At 47.0% G+C, this 23,051-nt stretch overlaps 1 protein-coding gene across 1 annotated transcript in view; it reads left to right on the top strand.

Annotated features, from left to right (window-relative positions):
- The window catches only part of LOC115116691 (insulin-like growth factor 1 receptor), a 47,177-nt gene extending 24,545 nt beyond the window's left edge, over window positions 1-22,632 (top strand). Inside the window, exons 4-7 of the mRNA XM_065011226.1 lie at window positions 12,444-12,741; window positions 21,831-21,967; window positions 22,432-22,574; window positions 22,624-22,632. Of these exons, the coding sequence (XP_064867298.1) occupies window positions 12,444-12,741; window positions 21,831-21,967; window positions 22,432-22,574; window positions 22,624-22,632 (587 nt within the window). The remainder of the gene's footprint in view (window positions 1-12,443; window positions 12,742-21,830; window positions 21,968-22,431; window positions 22,575-22,623) is intronic.
- The last annotated feature ends 419 nt before the right edge of the window (window positions 22,633-23,051 follow it).

The following is a 23,051-nucleotide window of genomic DNA, read 5'->3' as shown; positions in this document are numbered from 1 at the left end:
CCAGGCTTCATGACAGCAGCAGTGCTACTGTGTGTGTTTGTGTTGGGTGGAGGGGGTGTGGGTACAGCCTGTGCCGTCCCCCAGGCTTCATGACAGCAGCAGTGCTACTGTTTGTGTTGGGTGGAGGGGGTGTGGGTACAGCCTGTGCCGTCCCCCAGGCTTCATGACAGCAGCAGTGCTACTGTGTGTGTTTGTGTTGGGTGGAGGGTGTGGGTACAGCCTGTGCCGTCCCCCAGGCTTCATGACAGCAGCAGTGCTACTGTGTGTGTTTGTGTTGTGTGGAGGGGGTGTGGGTACAGCCTGTGCCGTCCCCCAGGCTTCATGACAGCAGCAGTGCTACTGTTTGTGTTGGGTGGAGGGGGTGTGGGTACAGCCTGTGCCGTCCCCCAGGCTTCATGACAGCAGCAGTGCTACTGTGTGTGTTTGTGTTGGGTGGAGGGGGTGTGGGTACAGCCTGTGCCGTCCCCCAGGCTTCATGACAGCAGCAGTGCTACTGTGTGTGTTTGTGTTGTGTGGAGGGGGTGTGGGTACAGCCTGTGCCGTCCCCCAGGCTTCATGACAGCAGCAGTGCTACTGTGTGTGTTTGTGTTGGGTGGAGGGGGTGTGGGTACAGCCTGTGCCGTCCCCCAGGCTTCATGACAGCAGCAGTGCTACTGTGTGTGTTTGTGACAGTCTTGGTGTTGTGGAAGAGCCTGTTCCTGCCATCCACTGCCTCGTCTGGTCCCCTGGTCCAGTCCCAAATGGTGTTCCTGACCCCCTCTGCCATGTCTGGTCCCCTGGCCCAGTCCCAAATGGTGTTCCTGACCCCCTCTGCCATGTCTGGTCCCCTGGCCCAGTCCCAAATAGTGTTCCTGGCCGCCTCTGCCTTGTCTGGTCCCCTGGCCCAGTCCCAAATGGTGTTCCTGACCCCTTCTGCCATGTCTGGTACCCTGGCCTAGTCCCAAATGGTGTTCCTGACCCCTTCTGCCATGTCTGGTCCCCTGGCCCAGTCCCAAATGCTGCATTACTTTGGACCAAAGCGTTTGGACCAGAACCATGCCAGCCCACTGCCAGTATAAATAGTGTACCACCCCTTCTCTGACCCCATCCTCACTCCTTCTCTCTCTCTACCTGGCGTACCACCCCTTCTCTGACCCCATCCTCACTCCTTCTCTCTCTCTACCTGGCGTACCACCCCTTCTCTGACCCCATCCTCACTCCTTCTCTCTCTCTACCTGGCGTACCACCCCTTCTCTGACCCCATCCTCACTCCTTCTCTCTCTCTACCTGGCGTACCACCCCTTCTCTGACCCCATCCTCACTCCTCCTTCTCTTTCTCTACCTGGCGTACCACCCCTTCTCTGACCCCATCCTCACTCCTTCTCTCTCTCTACCTGGCGTACCACCCCTTCTCTGACCCCATCCTCACTCCTTCTCTCTCTCTACCTGGCGTACCACCTTCTCTGACCCCATCCTCACTCCTTCTCTCTCTCTACCTGGCGTACCACCCCTTCTCTGACCCCATCCTCACTCCTTCTCTCTCTCTACCTGGCGTACCACCCCTTCTCTGACCCCATCCTCACTCCTTCTCTCTCTCTACCTGGCGTACCACCCCTTCTCTGACCCCATCCTCACTCCTTCTCTCTCTCTCTACCTGGCGTACCACCCCTTCTCTGACCCCATCCTCACTCCTTCTCTCTCTCTACCTGGCGTACCACCCCTTCTCTGACCCCATCCTCACTCCTTCTCTCTCTCTACCTGGCGTACCACCCCTTCTCTGACCCCATCCTCACTCCTTCTCTCTCTCTACCTGGCGTACCACCCCTTCTCTGACCCCATCCTCACTCCTTCTCTCTCTCTACCTGGCCTACCACCCCTTCTCTGACCCCATCCTCACTCCTTCTCTCTCTCTACCTGGCGTACCACCCCTTCTCTGACCCCATCCTCACTCCTTCTCTCTCTCTACCTGGCGTACCACCCCTTCTCTGACCCCATCCTCACTCCTTCTCTCTCTCTACCTGGCCTCTGAGTGCTGTGCTGTAAGGCCTCTCTCTGCCTTCTCTCTCTCTACCTGGCCTCTGAGTGCTGTGCTGTAAGGCCTCTCTCTGCCTTCTCTCTCTCTCTACCTGGCCTCTGAGTGCTGTGCTGTAAGGCCTCTCTCTGCCTTCTCTCTCTCTACCTGGCCTCTGAGTGCTGTGCTGTAAGGCCTCTCTCTGCCTTCTCTCCCCTGATGTAGAGGTGACAGGTAGCATGACAGACTGTTTCCAGCAGGTAGAAAGTGATGACCTCAGGTGAGTTCCCACAGTTCAGGGAGATGACACGGCAGATAATGACATACAGAGAGAAACCAGCACCGTGCTGCCTGTCCCCAGAGGAACCAGTCAACCAGCCCACAGTCCAGGGAGATGACACGGCAGATAATGACATACAGAGAGAAACCAGCACCGTGCTGCCTGTCCCCAGAGGAACCAGTCAACCAGCTCACAGTTCACACTTCAACTAGACTCTGGAACACCTAGATCTCCCGCCACTGTCCAAACTCTAGCGTAGGGGTTCTCAAACTAGGAGTCACGGCCCCATGTGGGGGTCACCTGATATGAAAATGGGGTCGTGGGAGAAGTTTCGAAACCCTCCCCCAAAAATAAATAGAAATGATATTTTTTTTAGTACCAGTCAACGTTTGGACACACCTACTCATGAAAGTATTTTTTTAGTTTTATTTTTACTATTTTCTACATGAACTTTAAGTGCACGTTGTGATTTATTTTTATTTCTTTAACCATTCCTGAACCTGTGACTAGAAACAAGCTGCATAGGGGCAATACCAGAATAAATGATCTAGTGATTCTGTCTCTTCGAGGCAAAATCTACAGAGCTGCGATTGTTGTACTCAGCAAAAAAATAAATGTCCTCTCACTGTCAACTGCATTTATTTTCAGGAAAGTTAACGTGTAAATATTTGTATGAACACAATGAGATTGAACAACTGAGACATAAACTGAACAAGTTCCACAGACATGTGACTAACAGACATGTGACTAACAGACATGTGACTAACAGACACGTGACTAACAGACACGTGACTAACAGACACGTGACTAACAGACACGTGACTAACAGACACGTGACTAACAGACACGTGACTAACAGACACGTGACTAACAGACACGTGACTAACAGACACGTGACTAACAGACACGTGACTAACAGACACGTGACTAACAGAAATGGAATAATGTGTCCCTGAACAAAGGGATGGGGGGGTAAAAATCAAAAGTAACAGTCAGTATCTGGTGTGGCCACCAGCTGCATTAAGTTCTGCAGTGGATCTCCTCCTCATGGATTGCACCAGATTTGCCAGTTCTTGCTGTGAGATGTTACCCCACTCTTCCACCAAGGCACCTGCAAGTTCCCAGACATTTCTGGGTGCAATGGTCCTAGCCCCCACCCTCCGATCTAACAGGTCCCAGGCGTGCTCAATGGGATTCAGATCCGGGCTCTTCGCTGGCCATGGCAGAACACTGACATTCCTGTCTTGCAGGAAATCACGCACATAACGAGCAGTATGGCTGGTGGCATTGTCATGCTGGAGGGTCATGTCAGGATGATCCTGCAGGAAGGGTACCACATGAGTGAGGAGGATGTCTTCCCTGTAACGCACAGCGTTGTCATGCTGGAGGGTCATGTCAGGATGAGCCTGCAGGAAGGGTACCACATGAGGGAGGAGGATGTCTTCCCTGTAACGCACAGCGTTGTCATGATGGAGGGTCATGTCAGGATGAGCCTGCAGGAAGGGTACCACATGAGGGAGGAGGATGTCTTCCCTGTAACGCACAGCGTTGTCATGATGGAGGGTCATGTCAGGATGAGCCTGCAGGAAGGGTACCACATGAGGGAGGTGGATGTCTTCCCTGTAACGCACAGCATTGTCATGCTGGAGGGTCATGTCAGGATGAGCCTGCAGGAAGGGTACCACATGAGGGAGGTGGATGTCTTCCCTGTAACGCACAGCGTTGTCATGCTGGAGGGTCATGTCAGGATGAGCCTGCAGGAAGGGTACCACATGAGGGAGGTGGATGTCTTCCCTGTAACGCACAGCATTGTCATGCTGGAGGGTCATGTCAGGATGAGCCTGCAGGAAGGGTACCACATGAGGGAGGTGGATGTCTTCCCTGTAACGCACAGCATTGTCATGCTGGAGGGTCATGTCAGGATGAGCCTGCAGGAAGGGTACCACATGAGGGAGGAGGATGTCTTCCTGTAACGCACAGCGTTGAGATTGCCTGCAATGGCAACCAGCTCAGTCCGATGATGCTGTGACTCACCGCCCCCAGACCATGACGGATCCTCCACCTCCATATCGATCAACCAGCTCAGTCCGATGATGCTGTGACTCACCGCCCCAGACCATGACGGATCCTCCACCTCCATATCGATCAACCAGCTCAGTCCGATGATGCTGTGACTCACCGCCCCAGACCATGATGGACCCTCCACCTCCATATCGATCAACCAGCTCAGTCCGATGATGCTGTGACTCACCGCCCAGACCATGATGGACCCTCCACCTCCATATCGATCAACCAGCTCAGTCCGATGATGCTGTGACTCACCGCCCCAGACCATGACGGACCCTCCACCTCCATATCGATCAACCAGCTCAGTCCGATGATGCTGTGACTCACCGCCCAGACCATGACGGACCCTCCACCTCCATATCGATCAACCAGCTCAGTCCGATGATGCTGTGACTCACCGCCCCAGATCATGACGGACCCTTCACCTCCATATCGATCAACCAGCTCAGTCCGATGATGCTGTGACTCACCGCCCCAGACCATGACGGATCCTCCACCTCCATATCGATCAACCAGCTCAGTCCGATGATGCTGTGACTCACCGCCCCAGACCATGACGGATCCTCCACCTCCATATCGATCAACCAGCTCAGTCCGATGATGCTGTGACTCACCGCCCCAGACCATGACGGATCCTCCACCTCCAAATCGATCAACCAGCTCAGTCCGATGATGCTGTGACTCACCGCCCCAGACCATGACGGATCCTCCACCTCCAAATCGATCAACCAGCTCAGTCCGATGATGCTGTGACTCACCGCCCCAGACCATGACGGATCCTCCACCTCCATATCGATCCCACTCCAGAGTACAGGCCTCGGTGTAACACTTATTCCTTCGACGCTAATCACGAATCCGACCATCACCCCCGGTGAGACACTAAACCGCGTCTCGTTAGTCACTTTTTGCCTGTCCTGTCTGGTCCAGTGACGACGGGTTTGTGCCCATAGACAACATTGTTGCTGGTGAGGACCTGCCTTACAACAGGCCTACAAGCCCTCAGTCCAGCCTCTCTCAGCCTATTACGGACAGTCTGAGCACTGATGGAGGGATTGTGCATTCCTGGTGTAACTCGGGCAGTTGTTGTTGCCATCCTGTACCTGTCCCACAGGTGTGATGTTCGGATGTACTGATCCTGTTCAGGTGTTGTTACACGTGGTCAGCCACTATGAAGACGATCAGCTGTCCATCCTGTCTCCTGGCCACAGCTGCAGTCCTCATGCCTCCTTGCAGCATGCCTAAGGCATGTTCACGCAGATGAGCAGGGACCCTGGGCATCTTTCCTTTGGTGTTTTTCCAGAGTCAGTAGAAAGGCCTCTTTAGTGTCCTAAGTTTTAATAACTGTGACCTTAATTGCCTGCCGTCTGTAAGCTGTTAGTGTCTTAATGACCGTTCCAGAGGTGCATGTTCATTCATTGTTTATGGTTCATTGAACAGAGTCAGTAGAAAGGCCTCTTTAGTGTCCTAAGGAAACAGTGTTTAAACCCTTTAACTTCCAGATCTTAATTTGTAAAAATCCAAATTACGATGATCTTTGAAAGACAGGGTCCTGAAAAAGGGACGTTTCTTTTTTTTTGCTGAGAATTTTATATAATTTAAATGGAAGAAGTGTTGTATCAAGTGTTGTTTTCTTTGTACCAGTTCATAAACACATGGAATTGGCACATCGAAAATATCTTCCCATTTTCTTTTTTTCAATCTGTATGGAGCAGCTGTCAACATTTGTGTCCTCAAATGGAAGTGGTTTCTATTTACGCCAGTTTGTCTGAAGGTAATTAAAGAGCAGCAGTAAAATAACAATAACGAGACTATATACAGAGGGGTACAGAGTCAATGTGGAGGCTATATACAGGGGGTACCGGTACAGAGTCAATGTGGAGGCTATATACAGGGGGTACCGGTACAGAGTCAATGTGGAGGCTATATACAGGGGGTACCGGTACAGAGTCAATGTGGAGGCTATATACAGGGGTACCGGTACAGAGTCAATGTGGAGGCTATATACAGGGGGTACCGGTACAGAGTCAATGTGGAGGCTATATACAGGGGGTACCGGTACAGAGTCAATGTGGAGGCTATATACAGGGTGTTACGGTACAGAGTCAATGTGGAGGCTATATACAGGGGTACCGGTACAGAGTCAATGTGGAGGCTATATACAGGGGTACCGGTACAGAGTCAATGTGGAGGCTATATACAGGGGGTACCGGTACAGAGTCAATGTGGAGGCTATATACAGGGTGTTACGGTACAGAGTCAATGTGGAGGCTATATACAGAGTGTTACGGTACAGAGTCAATGTGGAGGCTATATACAGGGGGTACAGAGTCAATGTGGAGGCTATATACAGGGTGTTACGGTACAGAGTCAATGTGGAGGCTATATACAGAGTGTTACGGTACAGAGTCAATGTGGAGGCTATATACAGAGTGTTACGGTACAGAGTCAATGTGGAGGCTATATACAGGGGGTACAGAGTCAATGTGGAGGCTATATACAGGGTGTTACGGTACAGAGTCAATGTGGAGGCTATATACAGGGTGTTACGGTACAGAGTCAATGTGGAGGCTATATACAGGGGGTACAGAGTCAATGTGGAGGCTATATACAGGGGGTACCGGTACAGAGTCAATGTGGAGGCTATATACAGGGTATTAAGGTACAGAGTCAATGTGGAGGCTATATACAGGGGGTACCGGTACAGAGTCAATGTGGAGGCTATATACAGGGGGTACCGGTACAGAGTCAATGTGGAGGCTATATACAGGGGGTACCGGTACAGAGTCAATGTGGAGGCTATATACAGGGGGTACCGGTACAGAGTCAATGTGTGGGGCTATATACAGAGTGTTACGGTACAGAGTCAATGTGGAGGCTATATACAGAGTGTTACGGTACAGAGTCAATGTGGAGGCTATATACAGAGTGTTACGGTACAGAGTCAATGTGGAGGCTATATACAGGGGGTACAGAGTCAATGTGGAGGCTATATACAGGGTGTTACGGTACAGAGTCAATGTGGAGGCTATATACAGGGGGTACCGGTACAGAGTCAATGTAGAGACTATATACAGGGGGTACCGGTACAGAGTCAATGTGGAGGCTATATACAGGGTGTTACGGTACAGAGTCAATGTGGAGGCTATATACAGGGGTACCGGTACAGAGTCAATGTGGGGCTATATACAGGGGTACGGTACAGAGTCAATGTGGAGGCTATATACAGGGGGTACCGGTACAGAGTCAATGTGGAGGCTATATACAGGGGGTACCGGTACAGAGTCAATGTGGGGTCACTGGTTAGTTGAGGTAATATGTACATGTAGGTAGAGTTATTAAAGTGACTGTGCATAGATGATGACAACAGAGAGTAGCCGCGGTGTAAAAGGGAGGGGGGTCAATGCAAATAGTCTGGGGAGCCATTTCATTAGGGGGAGTCAATGCAAATAGTCTGGGGAGCCATTTCATTAGGGGGGTCAATGCAAATAGTCTGGGGAGCCATTTCATTAGGGGAGGGGGTCAATGCAAATAGTCTGGGGAGCCATTTCATTAGGGGAGGGGGTCAATGCAAATAGTCTGGGGAGCCATTTCATTAGGGGGTCAATGCAAATAGTCTGGGGAGCCATTTCATTAGGGGGGGGTCAATGCAAATAGTCTGGGGAGCCATTTCATTAGGGGAGGGGGTCAATGCAAATAGTCTGGGAGCCATTTCATTAGGGGAGGGGGTCAATGCAAATAGTCTGGGGAGCCATTTCATTAGGGGGAGGGGGTCAATGCAATTAGTCTGGGGAGCCATTTCATTAGGGGGGGATCAATGCAAATAGTCTGGGTAGCCATTTCATTAGGGGGTCAATGCAAATAGTCTGGGGAGCCATTTCATTAGGGGGTCAATGCAAATAGTCTGGGGAGCCATTTCATTAGGGGGTGGTCAATGCAAATAGTCTGGGTAGCCATTTCATTAGGGGGGGGTCAATGCAAATAGTCTGGGTAGCCATTTCATTAGGGGAGGGGGTCAATGCAAATAGTCTGGGAGCCATTTCATTAGGAGGGGGTCAATGCAAATAGTCTGGGGAGCCATTTCATTAGGGGGGTCAATGCAAATAGTCTGGGGAGCCATTTCATTAGGGGGTCAATGCAAATAGTCTGGGGAGCCATTTCATTAGGGGGTCAATGCAAATAGTCTGGGGAGCCATTTCATTAGGGGGGTCAATGCAAATAGTCTGGGGAGCCATTTCATTAGGGGGGGGGGGGGTCAATGCAAATAGTCTGGGTAGCCATTTGATTAGCTGTTCTGTTCAGGAGTCTTATGGCTTGGGGGTAGAAGCTGTTTAGATTCCTCTTGGACCTAGACTTGGCGCTCCGGTACCGCTTGCCGTGCAGTAGCCGAGAGAACAGTCTATGACTGGGGTGGCTGTAGTCTTTGACCATTTTTAGGGCCTTCCACTGACACCGCCTGTATAGAGGTCCTGGATGACAGGAAGCTTGGCCCCAGTGATCTGTCTTTTCAGTCTCCTGATGGGAAATAGGTTTTTGTTGTGCCCTCATCATGACTATCTTGGTGTGCTTGGACGGGTTGCAAATAAATTCCCTGGTTTCCCCAAAATCTTGGTTGGAGGAATCTCGGAATCAGAAGGGAATAAACTGGAAATTCGGCATCCTCCAACCAGGATTTCTCGAAAACTAGGTCATTTTATTGAAAGTTCCCAGAATTTTGCAACCCTAGCTTGGACCATGTTAGTTTGTTGGTGATGTGGACACCAAGGAACTTGACGCTCTCAACCTGCTCCACGACAGCCCCGTCGATGAGAGTGGGAGTTTCTGCTTGAAACTTGTTGGTATTGCAGACTCGTGAGGGAGAGGTTGAAAATGTCAGTGAAGACACTTGCCAGTTGGTCGGAGTACATGTCCTGGTAATCCATCTGGCCCCACGGCTTTGTGAATGTTGACCTGTTTAAAGGTCTTACTCACATCGGCTATGGAGAGCTTGATCACAGAGTCGTCCGGAACAACTGGCGCTCTCATGCATGTTTCATTGTTATTTTCCTCGAAGCAGGCATAGAAGGTGTTGAGCTCGTGTCACTGGGCAGCTCTCGGCTGTGCTTCCCTTTGTAGTCTGTAATGGTTTGCAAGCCCTGCCACATCCGACGAGGTCGGAACCGGTGTAGTACGATTCGATCTTAGTCCTGTATTGAAGCTTTGCCTGTTTGATGGTTCGTTGGGGGGCGCAGCGGGATTTCTTATGAACTTCCGGGTTAGACGCCTGCTCCTTGAAAGCGGCAGCTCTAGCCTCTAGCTCAGTGCGTCTGTTGCCTGTAATCCATGGCTTCTGGTTGGTGTATGTACATACGGTCACTGTGGGGACGACGTCATCGACTGATATGGTGTGCTCCTCAATGCCATCAGAGGAATCCTGGAACATTATCCAGTCTGTTCTAGCATAACAGTCCTGTAGTGTAGCATCTGCTTCATCTGACCACTTTTTTATAGACCGAGTCACTGGTGCTTCCTGCTTTAATTTTTTGCTTGTAAGCAGGAATCAGGAGGATAGAATTGTGGTCAGATTTGCTGACTGTAGGGCGAGGGAGAGCTTTGTTTGTGTCTCTGTGTGTGGAGTACAGGTGGTCTAGAGTTGTTTTACCTCTGGTTGCACATTTAACATGCTGATAGAAATTTGGTCAAACGGATTTAAGTTTCCCTGCATTAAAGTCCCCGGCCACTAGGAGTGCTGCCTGGATGAGCATTTTCCTGTTTGCTTAGTGTGGAATACAGCCCATTGAGTGTGGTCTTAGTGCCAGCATCGGTCTGTGGTGGTATGTAGACAGCTATGAAAAATACAGATAGTGTGATCTACAGCTTATCATGAGATACTCTACCTCAGGCGAGACTTCCTTAGAAGGTAGCCCGATCTCCATCCTCTTTTTCTCCGTCTTCTCTTCACGCAAATGACAGGGATTTGGGCCTGCTCCCGGGAAAGCAGTATGTCAAACTCGTTAAAGAAACCTCTCTGGGATATGTGGGACCCTAGCGTCCCACCTGGCCAAAAGCCAGTGACAATGCAGAGTGCCAAATTCAAATAAATTACTATAAAAATCAAACTTTCATGAAATCACACATGTAAGATACCAAATTAAAACTACACTCGTTGTGAATCCAGCCAACGTCCCATTTCAAAAAGGCTTTTTGGTGAAAGCAAACGATGCTATTATCTGAGGATAGCACCTCCGTAAACAAAGAGAGAAACCCTGCAGGCGCGACACAAAAACGCAGAAATAAAAATATAAATCATGCCTTGCCTTTGATGTGCTTCTTTTGTTGGTACTCCAATATGTCCCATAAACATCACAAATGGTCCTTTTGTTTGAATAAATCTGTCGATATATATCTGAAATGTCCATTTATTTATTTGGCTCGTTTGATCCAGAAAAACACCAGTTCCAACTTGCGCAACGTGACTACAAAATATCTCAAAAGTTAACTGTACTTTAGGTATTTTTTTAACGTAAATAATCGATAAAATTGAAGACGGGATGATCTGTGTTCAATACAGGAGGAAAACAAACTGTAGCTTTCTGGTCACGCTTCTCTAACAGTACACTTGATGTGACCCTCGTTTTGAACAGGGCTACTTTATTACACAAAGGAAAAACCTCAACCAATTTCTAAAGACTGTTGACATCCAGTGGAAGCGGTAGGAACTGCAAGAAGATCCCTTAGAAATCAGGATTCCTGCTAAATAAGTTCTGTTATACTCACAGACATGACAGACATGATTCAAACAGTTTTAGAAACTTCAGAGTGTTTTCTATCCAAATCTACTAAATCTATACATATCTTATCTTCTGGGGATGAGTAGCAGGCAGTTGAATTTGGGCACGCATTTAATCCGGACGTGAAAATAATTTCAATTAGTGGGAAATGAGAAGTTGTAAATTGTAACATTTTTGAATAAAGGATGAGCTTTTCTTAATCTACTGGAGAACCATTTTGTGTTTTAAGTATAATTTATGTATGAGTAAATATTTTAGTGAGAGGTTTAAAGCTTTAATATTTAGTAATTTTTGCCCCGCAAACTCATATTCATTATATAAATAGGCACTTTTTCATTTTGTCTGGCTTAGCATTCCAAATAAAATTAAATATTATTTTCTCAAATGATTTAAAAAACGAGTCGTCTGGAGTAGGCAGTGCCATTAGTTAGTAAGTAAATAAACTGTGATAGGACCAACAAGTTAATCAATGTGATTTTTCCATTAATAGACACATTTACCTCTTCATGGTTGCATGATCGTATCTATTTTTGCTAACTTTCTATTGAAATTAACATAGTTCAGTGAAAAACATATGCTTAAATGTTGCTTCCTCTTTCAAAATATAGTTTGATGAATCATGTATGACTCCATCATTTGTCACGAGTTCCTGTGAATTCGTTTCGCATTTCTATGTTGCAGATTCAATATTTATTCCATTACCATGAACTTCCTCTATTCCTTTCTAAAGATCTCATGTCTTTTGACCTAAACTGCTTTTGTTTTAATGATGAGTATTGAATGGCCTCTAAAAGTACATTTCAGTGTCCCATACAATATGGGGATCTGCTGTACCGATGTGCTGAATAATGATTTTTTTTTAAATCCAAAGATGGAAATGGTATTAATGGGTACGAATTCCCTATGTCAAGTCATTAACTGACTTCTCTCTCCGTCTCTCTCTCTCTCTCTCTCTCTCTCTCTCTCTCTCTCTCTCTCTCTCTCTGTCTCTCTCTCTCTCTCTGTCTCTCTCTCTGTCTCTCTCTCTGTCTCTCTCTTTTTCTCTCTCTTCTTTCTCTCTTTTTCTCTCTCTTTCTCTCTCTCTCTCTCTCTCTCTCTCTCTCTCTCTCTCTCTCTCTCTGTCTCTCTCTCTTTTTCTCTCTCTCTCTTTCTCTCTTTCTCTCTCTTTCTCTCTCTTTCTCTTTTTCTCTCTCTCTCTTTCTCTCTTTTTCTCTCTCTCTCTTTCTCTCTTTTTTTCTCTCTTTCTCTCTCTCTTTCTCTCTTTCTGTCTCTCTCTCTTTTTCTCTCTTTCTCTCTCTTTCTCTGTCTCTCTCTCTCTTGTCTCTCTCTCTCTCTCTAGTGTGTCCTGATAAGTGTCATGCGTGTACGTGGGATGGTGAGTGTTGTCACGGCCAGTGTCTGGGTAGCTGTACTGAACCTAACACTGATTCGTCTTGCGCTGCCTGTCTCCACTACTACCACGAGGGGCGCTGCGTTCCAGACTGCCCCCCTGATACCTATAAGTTTGAAGGCTGGCGCTGCGTCACCCTGGACTTCTGCTCCAGCGTCCACCTGCCCGACTTCGACCGCTTCGTCATTCACAGAAGAGAGTGCATGTCTGATTGTCCTTCTGGATTCACACGCAACAAGAGCAAGAGGTGAGTGGGTTTTGTCTTCTTCAAACTGTCCAGCAGATGGAGACAGAGGCTGTTATATAGCTATGACTTTCTCCAATACTTGTCACTCAGACCTGTGGGATCAACAGTTCTCCTTAGTCTGAGTCCTTAGACGATACAGGTGTTGGGTTGCGCTGCTCATCAAATCAAATGTTATTTGTCGCATGCGCCGAGTTCAACGGGTGTAGACATGACAGTTAAATGCTTACTTACAAGCCCTTAAAAAAATGCAGTTTTAAGAAAAATAAGTGTCAAAAGCATTTACTAAAATAATCTGAATTTAAAAAAGAAATGAAAAATAACAATTAAAAAGCAACAATAAAATAACAGTAGTGAGGCTATATACATACAGGGGGTATAGAGTCAATGTGGAGGCTATATACATACAGGAGGTATAGAGTCAATGTGGAGGCTATATACATACAGGAGGTATAGAGTCAATGTGGAGGCTATATACATACAGGAGGTATAGAGTCAATGTGGAGGCTATATACAGGGGGTATAGAGTCAATGTGGAGGCTATATACAGGGGGTATAGAGTCAATGTGGAGGCTATATACTGGAGGCTATATACAGGGGGTATAGAGTCAATGTGGAGGCTATATACAGGGGGTATAGAGTCAAAGCTTGGCGTGAGGTACTGGGCCTTCCTCTGACACCACCTGGTATAGAGGTCCTGGATGACCGGAAGCTTGGCCCCAGTGATGTACTGGGCCTTCCTCTGACACCGCCTGGTATAGAGGTCCTGGATGACAGGAAGCTGTTCCGTACGCACTACCTTCTGTAATCCTTTGAGGATCTGAGGACCAATGCTAAATCTTTTCAGTCTCCTGATGGGGAATATGTTTTGTCTTACCTTACTTACCATGACTGTCTTGGTGTGTTTGGACCATGATAGTTTATTGGTGATGTGGACACCAAGGAGCTTAAAACTCTCAACCTGCTCCACTACAGCCCCGTCGATGAGAATGGGGGTTGTGCTCTGTCATCATTTTCCTGTCGTCCACAATCGTCTCCTTTTGTCTTGATCACATTGAGGGAGAGGTTGTTGACCTGGCACCACACTGTCAGGTCTCTGACCTCCTCCCTGTAGGCTGTCTCTTTGTAGTTGGTGATCAGGCCTACCACTGTTGTGTCGTCAGCAAACTTAATGATGGTGTTGAGTCGTGCCTGGCCCCTCAATCATGGGTGAACAGGGAGTACAGGAGGGGTCTGAGAACGCACCCCTGAGGGGCCCCAGTGTTGAGGATCAGCATGGCGGATGTGTTGTTACCTACCCTTACCACCTGGGTGCGACCCTCACCACCTCCATTTTTTTTTAGATCCAGTTGCAGAGGATGTGTTTAGTCCCAGGGTCCTTAGCTTAGTGATGTGCTTTGAGGGCACTATGGTGTTGAACGCTGAGCTGTAGTCAATGAATATCATTCTCACGTAGGTGTTCCTTTTGCCCAGGTGGGAAAGGCAGTGTGGAGTGCAATAGAGATTGCATCATCTGTGGATCTGTTGGGGTGGTATGCAAATTGGTGTGTGTCTAGGGTTTCTGGGACAATTGTGTTGATGTGAGCCATGACCAGCCTTTGAAAGCACTTTATGGCTACAGACATGGGTCTAAGGGTTGGTAGTAATTTATGCAGGTTACCTCGGTGTTCTTGGGCACAGGGACTATGGTAGTCTGCTTGAAACATGTTGGTATTGCAGACTCCGACAGGGAGAGGTTGAAAATGTCCGTGAAGACACTTGCCAGTTGGTCAACGCATGCTCGGAGTACACGTCCTGGTAATCTGTCTGGCCTTGTGAATGTTGGGATTTGAGATGGTCCGTGATCTGTTTGTTGACTTGGCTTTCGAAGACCTTAGATAGGCAGGGCAGGATGGATATAGGTCTGTAACAGTTTGGGTCCAGGGTGTCTCCCCCTTTGGAGAGGGGGATGACTGCGGCAGCTTTCCAATCCTTGGGGATCTCAGATGATACGAAAGAGAAGTTGAACAGGCTGGTAATAGGGGTTGCGACAATGGCAGCGGATAGTTTCAGAAATAGAGGTTCAGATTGTCAGGCCCAGCTGATTTGTATGGGTCGGAAGCTGTTGGCCGAGGTTGGAGTAGCCAGGAAGAAGGCATGGCCAGCCGTTGAGAAATGCTTGTTGAAGTTTTCGATAATCATGGATTTATCGGTGGAGACCGTGTTACCTAGCCTCAGTGCAGTGGGTAGCTGGGAGGAGGTGCTCTTGTTCTCCATGGACTATACAGTGTCCCAGAACTTTTTGGAGTTGGAGCTACAGGATGCAAACTTCTGCTTGAAGAAGCTGGCCTTAGCTTTCCTGACTGACTGCGTGTATTGGTTCCTAACTTCCCTGAACAGTTGCATATCACGGGGACTATTCGATGCTATTGCAGTCCGCCACAGGATGTTTTTGTGCTGGTCGAGGGCAGTCAGGTCTGGAGTGAACCAAGGGCTGTATCTGTTCTTGGTTCTGCATTTTTTGAACGGAGCATGCTTATCTAAAATGGTGAGGAAGTTACTTTTAAAGAATGACCAGGCATCCTCAACTGACGGGATGAGGTCAATGTCCTTCCAGGATACCCGGGCCAGGTCGATTAGAAAGGCCTGCTCGCAGAAGTGTTTTAGGGAGCGTTTGACAGTGAAGAGGGGTGGTCGTTTGACCGCGGACCCATAGCGGATACAGGCAATGAGGCAGTGATCGCTGAGATCCTGATTGAAGACAGCGGAGGTGTATTTGGAGGGCAAGTTGGTCAGGATAATGTCTATGAGGGTGCCCATGTTTACAGATTTTGGGTTGTACCTGGTGGGTTCCTTGATGATTTGTGTGAGATTGAGGGCATCTAGCTTAGATTGTAGGACTGCCGGGGTGTTAAGCATATCCCAGTTTAGGTCACCTAACAAACTCTGAAGCTAGATGGGGGGCGATCAATTCACAAATGGTGTCCAGGGCACAGCTGGGAGCTGAGGGGGTTCTGGAGCAGGCGGCAACAGTGAGAGACGTATTTCTGGAGAGATTATTTTTTAAATTAGAAGTTCTATCTGTTTGGGTATAGACCTGTCAACAAATGAGGGTGCCTGGGGACATGCAGGGCCTGGGTTTACCTCCACATCACCCGCGGAACAGAGAAGGAGGAGTAGTATGAGGGTGCGGCTAAAGGCTATCAAAACTGGTCGCCTAGAGCATTGGGGACAAAGAATAAAAGGAGCAGATTTCTGGGCGTGGTAGAATATATTCAGGGCATAATGTGCAGACAGGGGTATGGTGGGGTGCGGGTACAGCGGAGGTAAGCCCAGGCACTGGGTGATGATGAGAGGTTTTATCTCTGGACATGCTGGTTGTAATGGGTGAGGTCACCGCATGTGTGGGAGGTGGGACAGAGGAGGTAATCAGGGGTATGAAGAGTGGAACTAGGGGCTCCATTGTAAACTAAAACAATGATAACTAACCTGAACAACCGTATACAAGGCATATTGACATTTGAGAGAGACATACAGCGAGGCATACAGTAATCACAGGTGTTGAATTGGGAGAGGTAGCTAAAACAACAGGTGAGACAACAACATCAGGTAAAATGGCGATGACTAGGCAGAGAGGGTCGGATTAACTACACACAGAGCCGGAGTTCGCACCTGGGGCCGACAGACACAACATAAATAAACAGAATGGAGTACCGTGATTAATGGACAGTCCAGCAGGCATCAGCATGTAGCCAAGTGATCACAGTGTCCAGGGGGCAGCAGTAGATGGAACAGGGAAGCCGCCACTACGCACGCGGGCGACACGGCGTTTAAAGTTAGTAGCCCGGGGGTGGCAGGGGGGGTCTGCTCAGACGGAGGCCGGTTGAAGGCACAGCGGATGGAGTATTCGTCGCCGTAACCGGCTTCAGTGGGCAAATGCTCACCTTCGATGGCCACTGGCACGCTGGAGAAATGTGCTCTTCGGGGTGAATCCCGGGTTTGAACTGTACCGGGCAGATGGCAGACAAGGTGTGGGCGAGCAGTCTGCTGATGTGAACATAGTGCCCCATGGGGTTATGGGTAAATTGAATGCACAGAGATACCATGACGAGATCCTGATTAACTCATGCTGCCAAACATACCCTCGTGAAACTGACCACGCTACCGATCCTAGACTTCGGTGGTGTCATCTATAAAATAGCCTCCAACACTCTACTCAACAAACTGGATGCAGTCTATCACAGTGCCATCCGTTTTGTCACCAAAGCCCCATATACTACCCACCACTGCAACCTGTACACTCTCGTTGGTTGGCCCTCGCTTCATACTCGTCGCCAAACTCACTGGCTACAGGTCATCTATAAGTCTCTGCTAGGTAAAGCCCCGCCTTATCTCAGCTCACTGGTCACCATAGCAGCACCCACTCGTAGCACGCGCTCCAGCAGAGTATATCTCACTGGTCACCCCAAAGCCAATTCCTCCTTTGGTCGTCTTTCCTTCCAGTTCTCTGCTGCCAATGATTGGAACAATTGCAAAAAATCTCTGAAGCTGGAGACTCACATCTCCTCACTAGCTTTAAGCACCAGCTGTCAGAGCAGCTTACAGATCAATGCACCTGTTCATAGCCCATCTGTAAACAGCCCATCTATCTACCTACCTCATCCCCATACTGTATTTATTTATTTATTTACTTTGCTCCTTTGCACCCCAGTATCTCTACCTGCACATTCATCTTCTGCCGATCTACCATTCCAGTGTTTAATTGCTATATTGTATTCCTATTACTTCGCCACCATGGCCTATTTATTTCCTTAACTTACCTCATTTGCACTCACTGTATATAGACTTTTTGTTTTCTTTTGTTCTACTGTATTATTGACGGTATGTTTTGTTTATTCCATGTGTAACTCTGTGTTGTTGTATGTGTCTGGTTAAATAAAAGGTGAACTGCTTTGCTTTATCTTGGCCAGGTCGCAGTTGTAAATGAGAACTTGTTCTCAACTAGCTTACCTGGTTAAATAAAGGTGTTCTCAACTAGCCTACCTGGTTAAATAAAGGTGTTCTCAACTAGCCTACCTGGTTAAATAAAGGTGTTCTCAACTAGCCTACCTGGTTAAATAAAAGGTGTTCTCAACTGGCCTACCTGGTCAAATAAAGGTGTTCTCAACTGGCCTACCTGGTCAAATAAAGGTGTTCTCAACTGGCCTACCTGGTTAAATAAAGGTGTTCTCAACTAGCCTACCTGGTTAAATAAAGGTGTTCTCAACTGGCCTACCTGGTTAAATAAAGGTGTTCTCAACTGGCCTACCTGGTTAAATAAAGGTGTTCTCAACTAGCCTACCTGGTTAAATAAAGGTGTTCTCAACTAGCTTACCTGGTTAAATAAAGGTGTTCTCAACTAGCTTACCTGGTTAAATAAAGGTGTTCTCAACTAGCTTACCTGGTTAAATAAAGGTGTTCTCAACTAGCTTACCTGGTTAAATAAAGGTGTTCTCAACTAGCCTACCTGGTTAAATAAAGGTGTTCTCAACTGGCCTACCTGGTTAAATAAAGGTGTTCTCAACTAGCTTACCTGGTTAAATAAAGGTGTTCTCAACTAGCCTACCTGGTTAAATAAAGGTGTTCTCAACTAGCTTACCTGGTTAAATAAAGGTGTTCTCAACTAGCCTACCTGGTTAAATAAAGGTGTTCTCAACTAGCCTACCTGGTTAAATAAAGGTGTTCTCAACTAGCTTACCTGGTTAAATAAAGGTGTTCTCAACTAGCTTACCTGGTTAAATAAAGGTGTTCTCAACTAGCTTACCTGGTTAAATAAAGGTGTTCTCAACTAGCCTACCTGGTTAAATAAAGGTGTTCTCAACTGGCCGACCTGGTTAAATAAAGGTGTTCTCAACTAGCCTACCTGGTTAAATAAAGGTGTTCTCAACTAGCTTACCTGGTTAAATAAAGGTGTTCTCAACTAGCTTACCTGGTTAAATAAAGGTGTTCTCAACTAGCTTACCTGGTTAAATAAAGGTGTTCTCAACTAGCTTACCTGGTTAAATAAAGGTGTTCTCAACTAGCCTACCTGGTTAAATAAAGGTGTTCTCAACTAGCTTACCTGGTTAAATAAAGGTGTTCTCAACTAGCTTACCTGGTTAAATAAAGGTGTTCTCAACTAGCTTACCTGGTTAAATAAAGGTGTTCTCAACTAGCTTACCTGGTTAAATAAAGGTGTTCTCAACTGGCCGACCTGGTTAAATAAAGGTGTTCTCAACTTGCCTACCTGGTTAAATAAAGGTGTTCTCAACTGGCCGACCTGGTTAAATAAAGGTGTTCTCAACTGGCCGACCTGGTTAAATAAAGGTGTTCTCAACTGATTAAATAACTAGCCTACCTGGTTAAATAAAGGTGTTCTCAACTAGCCTACCTGGTTAAATAAAGGTGTTCTCAACTAGCCTACCTGGTTAAATAAAGGTGTTCTCAACTAGCCTACCTGGTTAAATAAAGGTGTTCTCAACTAGCTTACCTGGTTAAATAAAGGTGTTCTCAACTAGCCTACCTGGTTAAATAAAGGTGTTCTCAACTTGCCTACCTGGTTAAATAAAGGTGTTCTCAACTGGCCGACCTGGTTAAATAAAGGTGTTCTCAACTGGCCGACCTGGTTAAATAAAGGTGTTCTCAACTTGCCTACCTGGTTAAATAAAGGTGTTCTCAACTAGCCTACCTGGTTAAATAAAGGTGTTCTCAACTAGCCTACCTGGTTAAATAAAGGTGTTCTCAACTAGCCTACCTGGTTAAATAAAGGTGTTCTCAACTGGCCGACCTGGTTAAATAAAGGTGTTCTCAACTTGCCTACCTGGTTAAATAAAGGTGTTCTCAACTAGCCTACCTGGTTAAATAAAGGTGTTCTCAACTAGCCTACCTGGTTAAATAAAGGTGTTCTCAACTAGCCTACCTGGTTAAATAAAGGTGTTCTCAACTAGCCTACCTGGTTAAATAAAGGTGTTCTCAACTAGCCTACCTGGTTAAATAAAGGTGTTCTCAACTAGCTTACCTGGTTAAATAAAGGTGTTCTCAACTAGCCTACCTGGTTAAATAAAGGTGTTCTCAACTAGCCTACCTGGTTAAATAAAGGTGTTCTCAACTAGCCTACCTGGTTAAATAAAGGTGTTCTCAACTGGCCTACCTGGTCAAATAAAGGTGTTCTCAACTAGCTTACCTGGTTAGATAAAGCTGTTCTCAACTAGCTTACCTGGTTAAATAAAGGTGTTCTCAACTGGCCTACCTGGTCAAATAAAGGTGAAATACATGTTTTTTTTAAAACTCTGTGAAGGAGATGTGTCGCGCTGCACGAGGCAAACGGTGGTCAGTCAACAGCCTGATCAACTCTATGTGAAGGAGTTGTGCTACGAGGCAAACGGTGGTCACACCAGATACTGACTGGTTTTCTGATCCACCAGATACTGACTGGTTGTCTGATCCACACCAGATACTGACTGGTTTTCTGATCCCACCAGATACTGACTGGTTTTCTGATCCACACCAGATACTGACAGGTTTTCTGATCCACACCAGATACTGACTGGTTGTCTGATCCACACCAGATACTGACTGGTTTTCTGATCCACACCAGATACTGACTGGTTTTCTGATCCACACCAGATACTGACTGGTTTTCTGATCCACACCAGATACTGACTGGTTTTCTGATCCACACCAGATACTGACAGGTTTTCTGATCCACACCAGATACTGACTGGTTTTCTGATCCACACCAGATACTGACAGGTTTTCTGATCCACACCAGATACTGACTGGTTTTCTGATCCACACCAGATACTGACAGGTTTTCTGATCCACACCAGATACTGACTGGTTGTCTGATCCACACCAGATACTGACTGGTTTTCTGATCCACACCAGATACTGACTGGTTTTCTGATCCACACCAGATACTGACTGGTTTTCTGATCCACACCAGATACTGACTGGTTTTCTGATCCACACCAGATACTGACTGGTTTTCTGATCCACACCAGATACTGACTGGTGTTCTGATCCACACCAGATACTGACTGGTTTTCTGATCCACACCAGATACTGACTGGTTTTCTGATCCACACCAGATACTGACTGGTTTTCTGATCCACACCAGATACTGACAGGTTTTCTGATCCACACCAGATACTGACTGGTTTTCTGATCCACACCAGATACTGACTGGTGTTCTGATCCACACCAGATACTGACTGGTTTTCTGATCCACACCAGATACTGACTGGTTTTCTGATCCACACCAGATACTGACTGGTTTTCTGATCCACACCAGATACTGACTGGTTTTCTGATCCACACCAGATACTGACTGGTTTTCTGATCCACACCAGATACTGACAGGTTTTCTGATCCACACCAGATACTGACTGGTTTTCTGATCCACACCAGATACTGACTGGTTTTCTGATCCACACCAGATACTGACTGGTTTTCTGATCCACACCAGATACTGACTGGTTTTCTGATCCACACCAGATACTGACTGGTTTTCTGATCCACACCAGATACTGACTGGTTTTCTGATCCACACCAGATACTGACTGGTTTTCTGATCCACACCAGATACTGACTGGTTTTCTGATCCACACCAGATACTGACTGGTTTTCTGATCCACACCAGATACTGACTGGTTTTCTGATCCACACCAGATACTGACTGGTTTTCTGATCCACACCCCATCTGTTTTAAACTGTTCTCTTTGACCAACAGATGCAGATCTGTATTCCCAGTCCTGTGAAATCCACAGATTAGGACCGAATGAATTTATTACACTGATTTCCTTATGAACTGTAACTCAGTAGAATATTTGAAATTCTGGCATGTTGTGTTTATATATTTCTATAGTTTCCTCAGATGCTCTTCTGTTATGAAACCAACCAGGTTGATGGTTGGTTGCGTTTCTATTTTAGTTCAGTATACCTTGGTATGTTTTCTGTCTGTCCCTGTCCCTGTCCCCTCTCCCCATCTCCAGTGTGACAGGTTGATGGTTGTTGCGTTTCTATTTTAGTTCAGTATACCTTGGTATGTTTTCTGTCTGTCTCACTGTCCCTGTCCCACTCTCCCCCATCTCCAGTATGTTCTGCAGCGCGTGTGACGGGCTATGTGATAAGATCTGTGATGAGAAGGTCATTGACTCCGTGGACGCGGCCCAGTCTCTGAAGGGATGTACCGTCGTCAAGGGCAACCTACAAATCAACATCCGTAGAGGACGTAAGTACCTGTTATAGTACAGTTATATATCACTACCTGTTATAGTACAGTTATATATCACTACCTGTTATAGTACAGTTATATATCACTACCTGTTATAGTACAGTTATATATCACTACCTTATAGTAGGGAACAGTGAGAGGCAACGATCCTAACTCCTGTCTCCTTACCTCCTCTAGAGAACAGTGACAGGCAACGATCCTAACTCCTGTCTCCTCTCCTCCTCTAGAGAACAGTGACAGGCAACGATCCTAACTCCTGTCTCCTCCTCTAGAGAACAGTGACAGGCAACGATCCTAACTCCTGTCTCCTCCTCTAGAGAACAGTGACAGGCAACGATCCTAACTCCTGTCTCCTCCTCTAGAGAACAGTTACAGGCAACGATCCTAACTCCTGTCTCCTCCTCTAGAGAACAGTGACAGGCAACGATCCTAACCTAACTCCTGTCTCCTCCCTCCTCTAGAGAACATAGTGTCTGAGCTGGAGAGTTTCATGGGATTGATCCAGACAGTGACAGGCTACGATCCTAACCTAACTCCTGTCTCCTCCCCTCCTCTAGAGAACATAGTGTCTGAGCTGGAGAGTTTCATGGGATTGATCCAGACAGTGACAGGCTACGATCCTAACCTAACTCCTGTCTCCTCCCCTCCTCTAGAGAACATAGTGTCTGAGCTGGAGAGTTTCATGGGATTGATCCAGACAGTGACTGGCTACGTGAGAATCAGACACTCTCAGACGCTGGGCTCCCTGTCCTTCCTCAAGAGCCTCCGCTACATCAATGGAGAGGATCTGATGGACGAGTATGTTACCACATTATTATGGATCCTCATCCTCATTCATCCTCATCCTCATTCATCCTCATCCTCGTTCCTCCAGCTACCACTACTACTGCTACTACTACTACTACTACTACTACTACTACTACCACTACTACTACTACTACTACTACCACTACTACTACTACTACTACTACCATTACCATTACTACTACTACTACTACTACCACTACTACTACCACTACTACTACTACTATTACTACTGCTATTACTACCACTACTACTACTACTAATACCGCTACTACTA

This window comes from Oncorhynchus nerka, linkage group LG27 (assembly GCF_034236695.1).
Source record: "Oncorhynchus nerka isolate Pitt River linkage group LG27, Oner_Uvic_2.0, whole genome shotgun sequence".
Classification (NCBI taxonomy): Eukaryota; Metazoa; Chordata; class Actinopteri; order Salmoniformes; family Salmonidae; genus Oncorhynchus; species Oncorhynchus nerka.
This window is presented reverse-complemented; position numbering and strand designations above follow the sequence as displayed.